Source organism: Notechis scutatus, chromosome 11 (assembly GCF_049901735.1).
Source record: "Notechis scutatus isolate UNSWTSFEM ecotype Mainland chromosome 11, rNotScu1.2, whole genome shotgun sequence".
Lineage (NCBI taxonomy): Eukaryota > Metazoa > Chordata > Lepidosauria > Squamata > Elapidae > Notechis > Notechis scutatus.
Window position 1 is genome coordinate 17403558 of NC_142019.1, and position 13375 is coordinate 17416932.

Sequence of the window (13375 nt, forward strand, 5' to 3'; positions counted from 1 at the left end):
GAAGAGGACGATCACGTGCTTCCGGATGTTGGGTGAAGGGAAAGAAGGGAAAAAGGGAAAAGAGATGCTGAGAGTCCCTTGGTTTTATACCCTCCGTTGGGTCTCCCCTGAGTGTTTCCTGTTCCTGTGCAAGAAATGCATCCCATTGGCTGTCAGACTCCCAGGGGCGGGGCCTTCGCTAACTTTGTAGGCTTTGTCTGGACCCACATGGCTTCACCCGAGGGCTGGCTGATGCACTCTTGCCAGGCCAGGTGGTGAGGTGGGTAGAGGCCTTTGTTATGTAGAATGCTCTGGCCTAGATCTTAATGGCCCGCCCATTAACAAAGGTGTGGGGTGAGCTTCTGCCTCTCTGAGTTTCTACTTCCCTTTTAGGGGAAATATTCTGCCTTTTTAATATTTCCTAGGACATTTCATTTTATCTAGGAGAGGGGTGGGTACTAACTTCCTACACTTCTCATCCAAGAAGCTTCTCCAGCTCTGACAGGATAGTGGGGAATGGTCTTCCCATTCTTTCATGACCTGGATAACTGAGAATCTCTACAGACTGTTGGAAGTTAAAACCTACCCCTCTCCTAGAGAAATGAAATATTTTAGGACATATGTTAAAAAGGCAGAATATTTCCCCTAAAAGAGAAATAGAAACTCAGGGAGTCAGAAAGCCCCCTCCCACTTTTGTTAATGGGCCATTAAGGCTACATAACAAAGACCTACCTCCTGCAGGCCATTCAATTGCCATTCAGTCGCCCTTCATTGCATCACCCAGCCAGTTTCAACCAAACTTAGCGCACAGACAGCCTACAAAGCTAGCTAGGACCTCGGACAGCAACCCATCAGGATAGAAGCTCAAATTCAAATCCCAACAGAGGGCATAAAACCCAGGGACTCTGAGCATCCCTTCCCTTTTTCACCCAGGTGCTCCAAGGCAGGTGATCCTGCCCACCATGAAACCATCTTTCCAAGCAGCCTCCATGTTTCCAGTGTCTTTTCCCCCCACTTGGAACTGACCCCAGAAGGGTATTTCTTCCAACCAGACTTACCGACTCATAGGGTTGGAAGTGGCCTTGAAGGTCTTCTAGTGTTAATTCCCTACTCCAAGGCAAGAGATCTTCTACCATCCTGGACAAATGGCTGGGAACTCCAAAACCTCCAGGGATGGAGCACCTCCCAAACACCTCCAGGAGGAAAACTGTTCCGTTGATTCATTGTTCCTACTGTCAGGAAATTTCTCCTCCATTCTAGATTGGTGTTTCTCTTTTACAAGCTTCTCATTCCTTCTCCTCCTGCATTTTGGGGCGTTGGAGAATAAGTCAACTCCCTCTTCTCTATGGAAAGGTAAAGGTTCCCCTCGCACATACCTGCTAGTCGTTTGTGGCTCTACGGGGCGGTGCTCATCTCTATCACAAAGCCGAAGAGCCAGCGCTGTCCGAAGACATCTCCATGGTCATATGGCCGGCATGACTCAACGCCGAAGGCGCACGGAACGCTGTTCCCTTCCCACCAAAGGGGTCCCTGTTTTTCTACTTGCATTTTTTACATGCTTTCAAACTGCTAGGTTGGCAGAAGCTGGGACAAGGAACGGGAGCTCACTCCCTTACGCGGTGCTGGGGATTTGAACCGCCGAACTGCCGACCTTTCTGATCGACGAGCTCAGCGTCTTAGCCACTGAGCCACCACGTCCCCTTCTTCTCTATCAGAGCCCCTCAAATTTTACAAGACTGCCATATGTCAATCTGTCTCTATCTCAATATATATCTACTGTATATCTATTTATATTTCTATACAGGCAGTCCTCAACTTACGAACCACAACTGAGCCCCACATTTCTGTCGCTAAGTGAGACAGATGTTAAGTGAATGTTGCCCCATCCCATTTTATGACCATCCTTGCCACGGTTGTTCAGTGAATCTCTGCCGTGGTTAAGTTAGTAACCCGGCGGTTAAGTGAATCTGCCTTTCCCATTGACTCTGCTTCAAAGAAGGTCGCAAAAGGGGATCCTTTGACCCCCCCCAGGACACTGCAGTCGTCATAAATGTGAATCAGTTGCCCAGCGTCTGAATTTTGATCACGTGACCATGGGGTCATGCGACAAGGGTCGTAAGTGTGAAAAAGTCATGAATCGCTTGTTCAGTGCTGCTGTAGTTTTGAACGGTCATTAAATGAACTGTTGTAAGTCGAGGACTACCCTATCTGTGTTAAATATGCTGCCCATCTCGCTGTTCCGAGGGGCTCTTGAGTGGGTTGCAGCAGTATAAAAGCATAAATATAAAAACATTAAAAGCATCAAGAGCCTCGGGGGCGCAGTGGTTAGAATGCAGTACTGCAGGCTACTTCTGCTGCCTGCTGGCTGCCTGCAGTTTGGCAGTTCGAATCCCACCAGGCTCAAGGTTGACTCAGCCTTCCATCCTTCCGAGGTGGATAAAATGGGGACCCAGATTGTTGGGGGCAATAGGCTGACTCTGTAAACTGTTTAAAGAGGGCTGTAAAGCACAGTGAAGCGGTATAGAAGTCTTAAGTGCTATTTCTATTTCTATTATTTCTATTTGTATTATTTCTTCTGTTCTATTCTATTCTATCCTATCCTATCCTATCCTAACCTAACCTAACCTAACCTAACCTAACCTAACCTAACCTAACCTATTATTATTCTATTCTAGTATAGTAGTAGTTAGAATACAGTATTGCAGGCTAACTCTGCCCACTGCCAGCAGTTTGATCCTGACCGGCTCACGGTTGACTGAGCCTTCCAAGGTCGGTTAAATGGGGACCCAGATTGTTGGGGGCAAGAGGCTGACTCTAAACCCCTTAGAGAGGGATGCAAAGCTCTATGAAGTGGTATATAAATCTGAGTGCTATTGCTATTAAGATTAACAATTAAAAATAAGGTTAAACTCAAGCATACAGGGATGAACTTTGCCTCTCAGTCAGCCACCTCCAGGATAGCCTGCCCTCATCGGGTCCCCAAGGCCTTCCTGGAAGGCCAGAAGGATGGTGGAGGCAGATCTCAACTCCAATGACACAATTTCCAGTGAGACATAATAGCTGGTAATGCAGAAGCCAATGTTTTGGTTCTCCAGATTAGAATTCTTTTATTGGCCAAGTGTGATTGGACACACAAGGAATTTGTCTTGGTGCAAATGCTCTCAGTGTCCATAAAAGAAAAGATACATTCGTCCAGAGTCAAGAATCATCAGGTACAACAATTAATAATAGTCATAGAGTACAATAAGCAATCAAATCTAGGAAACAGTCAATGTGATGGACAACTGAGAAAGCCAGGTGTCCATTTTGTCCTCCAGTTCCTGCTTCCCAAGGTCAAGAAGCTCCCAGGCCAACCCCTTGACCAGCCTGTCCTCTTTCCCACAGAAAAGAACGGCCTGTCATTTATCGAAACCTCTGCTTTGGACTCTACAAACGTGGAAGCTGCTTTCCAGACCATCCTGACTGGTGAGTGGGGCCTTTAGAGGCCACCTAGAGTTCTCCTTGTCCCTGAAGTTCTTAAAAAAGTATCTGGCTGACTTTGGCCTTCAAAGGTGGATAGCACTTGGGTTGAAAGACCAGCGGTAAGATTGAATCCTGAAGTAGGAATGCTTTGGAAGAAATTCTGTTTTCCTCTTGCAACTCTCCATCACTTATTGCTGTTGTTCTCCAATATACAGTAATTCCCTCTGAAAGAAGGAATGAAATTGCGACAAGACCAAAATGTCCATAATGGGCAATATTTTATGTTGTAAAACATATTTTCCCCCCCCATGTTGGAAGCACCAAAGTGGCAAAAGGTATTTGCCGGTGGCATCACTGTTGCCCAGGGGGATGTCCAGGTTGGGGGATCCTTTTATGGTCCCAGGAAGTTTCCCACTGAAGGGGTACCCATTAATCTACTTGGGGTCACCCACTTTCCAACTGCTGGGCTGGCAGGAGCTGGCGCGTGTGACGGGAGCTCACCCCGTCCTGCAACAGTAACAGGACTCGAACGTGAGCCTGCTGATCGTCAGCCCAGCATTCTGACCTCGTGAGCACCGTGCTCCTCCATAAAAACAATAGAAGATCACGAACTTGAAGGAAGAAATGGGTAAACCAGGTTAGCTGCCATCCCACCGTTCCTTCTCAAAGCGTTCCACCTGCCACCTAACAAAACGTTGGTGCATCATGGGTGGTGCATTTGCATTTGCAAATCAGCAGACAAGAAAGGAATTCATCTGGATGACCAGAAAAGTTTACAAAAAGGGGGCACAAGGCATGTATCCCATATATTCTCTTACAATCTGTGTACAGAAAGCAGGTTGTCCCATGCGAAGGCTCCCATTTTTAAAAATTGCCATTGCTATATCCTGGTTGTCCACATGAGCGGTGAGGAGAAAAGTCCGTCCGTTCCATCAGGCGCACCCCAAAAAGCAAGCAAACCACAGGGAGACTAAGATTTCCCTCCTGACATGTTCGTAGTTTGACGAAGTTTTGAGAATTCTGCATGCTGAATTTGTGTCCCAGGAAAAATGGGTGTGGAAGTGATGGTTAAAGTCCTTTTCAGTGCACAGCTGGGTTATGGCCGAAGGCTTCGTTTTTGCCCTTCCTATGTGCAGCGTGGTAAAACTGACTTCCCTTTCTTTTGAAATTCTTTGGAACCGTTTGGGGCATTTTCGTTTTTGAGCAGTTAATGCCACCAGTCAATGATCTGCAGAAAAGACACTAACGAATTTGCCGACAGCAGCATTTCAAGAGCATACCTCAGTCTGTGTTTTAAAAAAAGACATTGCCCTTCTCTAGGAAAAGGGGATAGAAAAGAGGAAAAACAGAACAAATAGAAAAGAAGTGTGCAAAAAAAAAAAAAGCTCAGTTTTGCAAGTTTTAAATCTTAACGACACATCCCAACCCCGAGTTGAATATTTTGTTGGTAATCTTCTCCTCTTCCTTCATTTCCCCAGCTGCCTCGTGGCCTTGGTGTGCTCCAAGAACCATGGCACACCTGGATGCACCTGTGTCTTTTTATTCCTTCCCTCAAAAGCAGATACAAGGCTGTATTTCTTTCTACGATTGCCCCGTTTTGAAAGCATGGTTAACCTTTGCCTCTAGAATGTCAGGCTGGTTAAAGACATGCCATTCACCAGTCCACGCCCATTCCAATAAACGGTTAAATTAATATTTTTTTGTAAGTCCCCCAGAATAACGTGAGAGTGAGTGGGTGGCCATATAAATTCTCTTAAGTAAAAAAAACAACAATAAATAATGAAACAACTGTTTTTTGGGGGGGGAGATGGGGCCAAATTGAGACATGCAGGGAGAAATTCTGAACGGCAGTGGGGCGGGGTAACAGGGACAGGAGGCTTCCCTGTGGCCCTGGGTGCAATTCTTTGGAGACAGGAGCATGGGTGGGCTTCAAACGTTTTAGCAATGGGTTCTCTGCCCCGGTTGCCGGGTGGACGTGGCCTAGCCGCCCTCCTGCACCACAGCGGGGAGGAGTTTGGCCTCCCCAGGCTCCGGAGGCTTTCCTTGAGCCTCCAAGAGGGTTTGAAAATGCCCCCCCCAGACTCCGGAGGCTCTCTAGAAGCCGGAAACAGGCCCATTTCCTCCCTTCCCTATCAGAGCATTTGAAAGCGTGGCTACCTTTATGAGACAAGCCAGGAGCAAACCACAGCACACACAGAGACGTACACCATTAACAGTGGTTTATATGCTGCAGTTATATACAGACGTGATAGGCAAAATACCTTTAGTCTCCAACCTTGGCAACTTTAAGTCTTGTGGACTTCAACTCCCAGAATTCCTCAGCTTAGCCAAGCAGCTGAGGAATTCTGGGAGTCGAAGTCCACAAGTCTTAAAAGTTGCTAAGGTTGGAGACCCCTGCTTTTAGAAGCCAGCTTTCTTCTTCTTAACACCCGGAGAACTTCTGCACTGAATCCTGGTCACAAGGAAAGAGAACCACGCCCTCTAATGGCTGCCTTTTATACACACACCTCTTAAGGGGATCTTTAATCTCCGGTCTTAAAGGGGAAATGCTCATGCTGTGCTGAATCACTCTTGTTTCATCAGCCTACATCTGGCAGCTATTCACCGCTGGTCAGTTCTTAAATCGTAATACCTTAACATTCCCAAACTTCCGGGAGGCCCGTTTTGCACTCTCCCCGAGCCTCTGTGAGCGCCCTGCAGTTACCGGCATCCAAAACGGGCCACGTGGGGACTCCTGGGAGGGGAGGGGCAGGGTGGGCGGGGCCAGCCAGGAGTGGGATTTGGGGGTTCTCCAAACTGCGCAGAATCTTAGCTAGGGGCTCTCCTGAACCCCTGGACAGGGGGATTGTCCAGCCTTGGCCATGCAGAGAAGGGAGAGCAGGCAGGGGGCAGCCCAGCCTCACCCTACTTGTCCCATCGCATCGCTCTGGGATTCCCTCCAGATGTTGGCAAGTGGAAGGTCAGAAATATTCTGGATTGTGTTTCTGCTGAACTGTGTGGTCCACCTGAAGCATTCGGGAAGAAGACAGGCAGCCCTCGACTTAACACGCCATAATGGACCCCAAAATTTCTCTTGCTACATAAGATAATCGTGAAGTGAATTTTCGCCCACTTGACGGCTTTCCTTGCCCCGTTTCTTAAATGAGTCGCTGCAGCGGTTAAGTTGTTTTAACAACGGTTGTTAAGTGAGTCTGGCTTTCCCGTGGACTTTGCTTGCCAGGAGGCCCCCAATCTCATGACCTGCAAGGCAGTGGAACCGTCATAAATACGAGTCACTTGCCAAGCGTCTCAACGGTCCTGAGTCACTTTTCCCAGTCCCGTCGTAACTTTGCATGGTCACGAAAGGAACTGTTTGAAAGTTGAGGGCCACCTGTATCTGGAATGTGCGGTTTGAAACACAAACAGAGCGGTCTTCTGAATTGAGGATATTTCCCTTTCTTCTGGTTGAGAAAGTTTAGTTTAGTTTATTGTCACTGCACATCATAGAACAAAATTAAATACTAAATATAGTAGAATTCAACAGAGTTACTGCCCTAGGACAGAAGCTGTTTTTCAGCCTATTTGTCCTTGTTTTTATTCTCCTATACCATCTGCCAGGTGGTAATAGTTCAAAAAAGGGTTCCCAGGATGAGATGGATCTTTGAGGATGTTTTGAACTTTCTTAAGGCAGCAGGAGCTATGAAGCTCTTCCAAAGAGGGGAGAGGGCAACCCATGATCCTCTGGGCAATGACATTCACCCTCTGGAGTGCTTTCCTATCTGCCCCTGTGCAATTGGCAAACCATACAGAGGTGCAGTAAGTTAAAATACTCTCTATGGTGCAGCGGTAGAAGGTCACCAGCAGTTTCTCATTCCGTTGTTGTTTTCTGAGAAGTCTCAGGTAGTATCGTCTCTGCTGGGCCCTTTTGACCAGGGCTTCAATGTGAGCACCCCAGGTCAGGTCCTCTTTTAGGGTAACACCCAAAAAAGCCTTGCAAAATAAGGCTTGTATCCTGTTGGAGCCTCATTTGCCTCCCCCACTGCCCCACTTAAAGGAAAACAACAGGATTGATTGATTTCAGGAGTAGTGTGTGTCCTGACAATCCAGAGGCCAGATATCCTAATTAACCACCCGGGGATTATAGCAAGTCCCAAAGGTAGCATTTGCAATACTACGTGTCCCAAGAGGTAGGAAGTGGCCCTGGATCTCTGCTTGATAAACAGCAGCTTAGAGGAGATAAGAAGGTGATCTTCTGGAATTTGGAAGTGGTGCTTGGAGTGGCTTTTAAGTTCAGGTGAAAACCAGTCATCCCAGGACAGGTTTTAATCCCCATAAAGCAGGAAGAAGTCTCTGGCAGGGCATTGGGTCAATAGAAGTCAGGACTCAGCAAGGAAAGGCTTAGACCAGGGCTGTCCAACCTTGGCAACTTTAAGACTTGTGGACTTCAACTCCCAGAATTCCTCAGCCAGCAAAGCTGGCTGAGGAATTCTGGGAGTTGAAGTCCACAAGTCTTAAAGTTGCCAAGGTTGGACAGCCCTGGCTTAGACATCCCAAGAAATTGACTCGGTACAGACCAGCTTTGCAACCCAAGATGTGTGCCGTTTACAGCTCCTAAAATTCCAGGCATACCAATCCCTGATTTGAGATCTCCAGGCTGGCCCGTGGCTAGCCCGAGAGTGGGCAGGATGTGGTGCCAGTGTGCCCAGGCCCCACAGAAATCTTGGGAGTCCTTCCTGCAAAGTATCTGCAGAGGTTACCATCAGATTGTAATCGCCAAGGGGATAGAAGATTGCCAGAGTAGTCCAGAGGAGGGGATTTTAAAAAAAATAATTATACGTATGAAATCATTTCTCTCCTCCATGGTTCAGGTAACTTTGAAGTTACAACGGCACTGAAAAAAGTGACTTATGACCCGTTTCCATATCTTGTTCTCGGGCCTACTGCTTCAATGTTTATTGTTACCTTGTTTGGCAGTTTTTGATTGGGGTGTTGTTTGCTTTTTGATCGATGGTCTGATCTTAATCTTGACTTTAAAATAGAATTAGTCCCATCTGGTTATATTTTTGTCTGGAGCACTTCCCTAGGTTGACTTAGGCCAGAGGTCCCCAAACTTGACAACTTGAAGGCTTGTGGACTTCAACTCCCAGAATTCTTCAAGTTGCCAAGTTTGGAGACCTCTGACTTAGGCAGTGGAGACCTCCGAGTTGGGAAGGGTCATTTCATGTTGGTTGTTCCGGTTTGGAAGTAGGAACCTTTCTGGGCCAAAGTGTCTCCCATCTCGGCCCTGGATTGTCAGTAACAGGCTGACTTTGCCAACTTTCTAATGGCGTATTTCTGATTCCAGCTGGCGGAACACACTATTCTTCACCATTTATTTCACTGTCCGTTGGAATAGATGCCCAGGCTCAGTCTTGTTAACGGCCTAAATGATGACTGAATAGGCCTACCCTTAAAAACTAGCCCACGGATTGTTCAGTTCGATCCGGCAGTTCACAAGGGATGGCGTCGGCCCATCTAAACAGCGCCAAGTTGGGGAAAGCAGCCTCAAACTAACAACCATGGGGAAAATGTCAGAAGAATGTGCATTGGTTGGTCTATTGATTGGTTGCTTTTTCTTTGAGTTTATCTGTGTGTCTTACAAGAACCTGCTCACAAATTAGCTAGCTAGTGGAAATTTTTTAAAAATTAAAGTATCGGAGGCTCCCGATGACCTCAACTTCTCCAAATGAGAACAAGTATACAGGTAGTCCTCGACTTAAGGACTGCAAATGGGACCAGAATTTCCATCGCAAAGCAAAGTTAAGGGACTTGCGCCCAATTTGATTACCTTTTTTTTTGCCACCGTTGTTAAGCAAATCACTGCAGTGAATCGTGTGGTTGTTAAGTGAATCATGAGGTCATTAAGCAAATTGGGGTTCTGCCGTTGACTTTGCTTGCCAGAAGCCAGCTTGGAAGGTGGCAGGTAGCGATTATGAAGAGTGTCAGGGCTCCAGCATCCACCCCCCCATTCAAATCATGGGTCTAGCCGCATCTCTCAGAGTTTAAAAAAATGATTTATTAGGAGCGAACATGCTGGTGCTACCTGGGTGTAGCCGACATCGTTCATTTCCCCCTTGACCCTGGTCTTCCTCCCGCCCCCTGGATGTATATTCTCCAATGGGACACCTCCATAGCCAAGAGTCACCAATCATGCTCTCCAGTAATAATCTTGCGATCCAGATTATCTATGAAAGCATTTAAGGAATGCACTACTTCTCCCACTCCCTTTCTGCTGGCAACTCCAAAAGACCAGAGAAATATTTTTGAGTTGACAGAGAGAGATTGCAACGGCCATAAATGAATGCCAGTTTCCAAGGGACCGAATTTTAATGATGTGATTGTTGGGGACGCTGCAACGATTATAAGTGTAAGGGCCAGTTGTAAGTCAGTTATTTTCAGTGCCATAGTAACTTTGAATGATCACTAAACAAATGGTTGTAAATTGAAAAGTACCTGTACATAGCAAGAGAAGACCTGAAGTTAAATGGAGTAGATGTTCACAAGCTAACCCTTCCTGTAAGGGGTCTAGGATAGGGGTCTCCAACCTTGGCAACTTTAAGACTTGTGGACTTCAACTCCCAGAGTTCCTCAGCCAGTCCGCAAGTCTTAAAATTGCCAAGGTTGGAGGCCCCTGGTCTAGGACAACCCGCCACAAACAATTCACCATAGCTATGGCCAACTCACTGCAGAACAACTCGCTGCAGGCCAAGAGTTAAAATAATATCAAAAGAAATAGTCAAATAGAATCATTAAAGAAAGGATGCCAAGGAGGGACAGAATAAAATATGAACGGCAGAAATTAAAATTATTTCAGTTAATTAACTTGGGATTGTTGAATTGTCTCGTAGCGAGTTGTCCCATTCCACCTGTAAGTGGGGCTCTATGGTTGGCGCATGTATGGAGGAGGGTGAATTCCAGAATGGAGGCCTCAGCCCCTCTCCCTCCTTTTCCTCCTCGGTCACCCGCGGCTTCTCTCTTTCAGAGATTTATCGCATTGTGTCGCAGAAACAGATGTCAGACAGACGCGAGAATGACATGTCTCCAAGCAACAATGTGGTGCCCATCCATGTTCCTCCAACCACGGAAAACAAACCAAAGATGCAGTGTTGTCAAAATATATAAGAAGTTCAACTCCTGGAAAACGGTGTATATTCCCCCGGATCTGAACGGAAGTAGAGTTTGAGCTGACATTATTTTTTCTTTTTCTCTCTCGTTCTCTACTCTCTCTTCCCCCTTTTTTCCCTCTCCATCACATTTTGCCTTTATTTTATTCTCCTCTCTCCGTTTCCTCATCATTTTGTCACCGTTTTCTCCGTGTCTTCCACCTCAGTTCTGTGACTCATCTCTTTTCACACGAGGCTGCAGCATCATTTGAAATGCTCGCGTCCTGCAAGGCAAACCTGGTTAACCGATCACAGTGGATCGCCTGCCTGGCTCACCTCGGGAAGGAGCAGAGGTGGCTTCTGTCAAAGCGTCCCCAGTTCAGACACCCCCGTCAACACAACGGCATGATTTGATAACTCCCTTGTCCACTATGGCCTCAGTGCTTAGATGCCGTCTCTCTCTCTCTCTCTCTTGGCCTTCCACGTCCCCAGGGCCCTGCAGACTACAGCTCCCATCATCCCCTCTAGCCCCACTGTTGGCCCGAGATAATGGGAGGTGTAGGAAAATGGGTCTGGAGAAAGCTAGGTTGAGAGAGCCATTCGTTCATCCGGTGGGCAATGGATGGCCTGGGCCCTTGGGTCAAAAAATGCAAATTGTTCGTTGGGTTGACTTTCTGTCTGGCCAGAACTGTGATCCTGTTTGGAAGACCCAAGTCGGGGAGGATAACCTCCGGGAACAGCTGGGCCTAATGGATTAGCATCCATGAGCAGGGCCTGTGGTCTCACTTTTGGAATTGGCTTTGTTGAGGCCACACCCGCGTCGCCTTTCGAGGGTTTTTTATTCATGATTGAGCAGACGGGTGACGTCTCCCCTTGCAAGCAAGGAGAGGAGGATCAATCCTCTGGCTGACAAGGCCACCGTGCGAATTAAATTATTGCAGCCCACCCGGCTCAGGCCCAACATCTGTTGCTGGATGCTGGATGATGCCACATAGTTAACCCTAAGAGGGAAGTGCCACCTCGCTTCGCTTGCTAGTCCCTGTGGCTCGTCGTCTGTGGCATTTAGTTGTGTCGCACAATCTAGTGTGGGCCCTGGGGGGCGGGGAATCATTTTGCATGTTGCACATGTACAGGTGATGGAGAAGGCTTGGAGATTGGGCGTCGCAGCTCCCAAGAAACTCAGACTTTTTAATGAGAATTGTCAGCAAAACTGGCACTGATGCATCCTGCCCCCACCCATTGCCCGCCCAAGATTTGGCTCAAACTGGTTTAGTTTCTCGGGAGGGGTGGGGGTGGGGGGGCAGTTCCTGGCCTGGAAGCCCTTGAAACTCTTCAGTTGCACACTAAAAGCCCCCAAGTGATTGAGCCCTTCTGGGTTTCCAGAGGACATTCCTTCGCATCTCACTCCCCTAGGCAGCCTTACGGTTTGCAGCCCACACTGCCTGTCCGTCTGCAGCACTGTTCGAAAGAGGGGTTAGGGTGTGCACACCAGCACACACACAATTGTGCAGTCTTTGGGAAGCCCAGCTGAAGAGGAAAGAGTCCCTGGTTTATAGGGATAAGGGAAGGAAGGAAGGAAGGAAGGAAAGGAAGGAAGGAAGGAAGGAAGGAAGGAAGGAAGGAAGGAAGGAAGGAAGGAAATGCTTCTTGCAGATCTGTTCTTCCTGCTGCGTTGAAAGCTACTCCACTCGGCTTGTCTGCCAGTCTTGCAGTGCTCATGACGTGTAAGGCGCACCGAGGGCATTGCTGTAGTCCAGTCATCTTTTGTTTTTGTTTTCTTTCTCCAGAGTGTTGTTATTTTTCCGCACACTTTTTTTTTTTTTGGGTTCTTTCCCTTCTCGCACCCACTTTTTTTTTTTTTTTTTTTAAATTGCTTTGTACTGTTATGCACATTCTGTACCGAGTATTTTTTAATATTGATTTAAAATTATTCATTTTTGGAATTCTAATAAAAGAATCACAGGGGATTGTTCAGAGGTTGTGGAGTGAACTTACTTGGAATTAAAGACTCTGATGGGCCTTTGAGGTTTAAAAAAAAAAAGAGGGGGGGGAAGAGGGCCCTTGAGCTGCGGGAAGATCATTGGAATTAACGTGTCAATAAATTACGCGGATCGACTTGACATGCAAATCTGATTCATTTACGGTTCCACTTTGCACTGTTAATTGCGTTCCAATTGGCAGAGCTTTAAACTTTGGGTGTTTTGTTATCGTGGGAAAAGAAAGCAAGTTCTCCAAATAATTTTTTTATTTTACTGGATGCTTCTGGTGGACAAAGCATTCTGGATGAACAGAACTCCATCAGCCACTTCCTTTATCTTACAGCATGCCAAGAGGATTAAAAGCAGATTGGGGGGGGAGTTGGAGGCCCAAAAACAACATGGCCACCAACTCCTCTTTTTGGCCTCCATTTTTTTCCAGACCTGGTGACCACTGGCAGTGCTTACAGAATAAAGTCAGACAAAAGGCTGTTTGTGCCCACTTGGGCATAAGTCATTCCAGACTATATAACGCTTGGCAATTGAGATCCCAACCGATGAAATTCAGTGTAGAGAAAAATAAAGGTTTTACACTTAGGCAAGAAAAACCAAATGAGCAGGTACTACTGACTCAACAGCAGTAAATATATGAAGGATTTTGGAGTTCTAGTAGACAATTACTTAAAGATGAGCTAGCCGTGTGCGGCAGCAGCCAAAAAAGCCAACACAATCCTAGGCTGCCTTAACGGACAGAATCAAGATCACGTGAAGTACTAGTACTGCTTTCTACCACCCTTGGAAATAATGTGTCCAGTTTTGGTCATCATATTATAAAAA

General features: G+C 46.8%; 1 protein-coding gene across 1 annotated transcript in view; it reads left to right on the plus strand.

Moving 5' to 3' along the window:
• The window catches only part of RAB11A (RAB11A, member RAS oncogene family), a 38940-nt gene extending 26406 nt beyond the window's left edge, over positions 1-12534 (plus strand). Inside the window, exons 6-7 of the mRNA XM_026673117.2 lie at positions 3364-3444; positions 10442-12534. Of these exons, the coding sequence (XP_026528902.2) occupies positions 3364-3444; positions 10442-10581 (221 nt within the window). The 3' untranslated portion in view covers positions 10582-12534. The remainder of the gene's footprint in view (positions 1-3363; positions 3445-10441) is intronic.
• Positions 12535-13375: the final 841 nt, after the last annotated feature.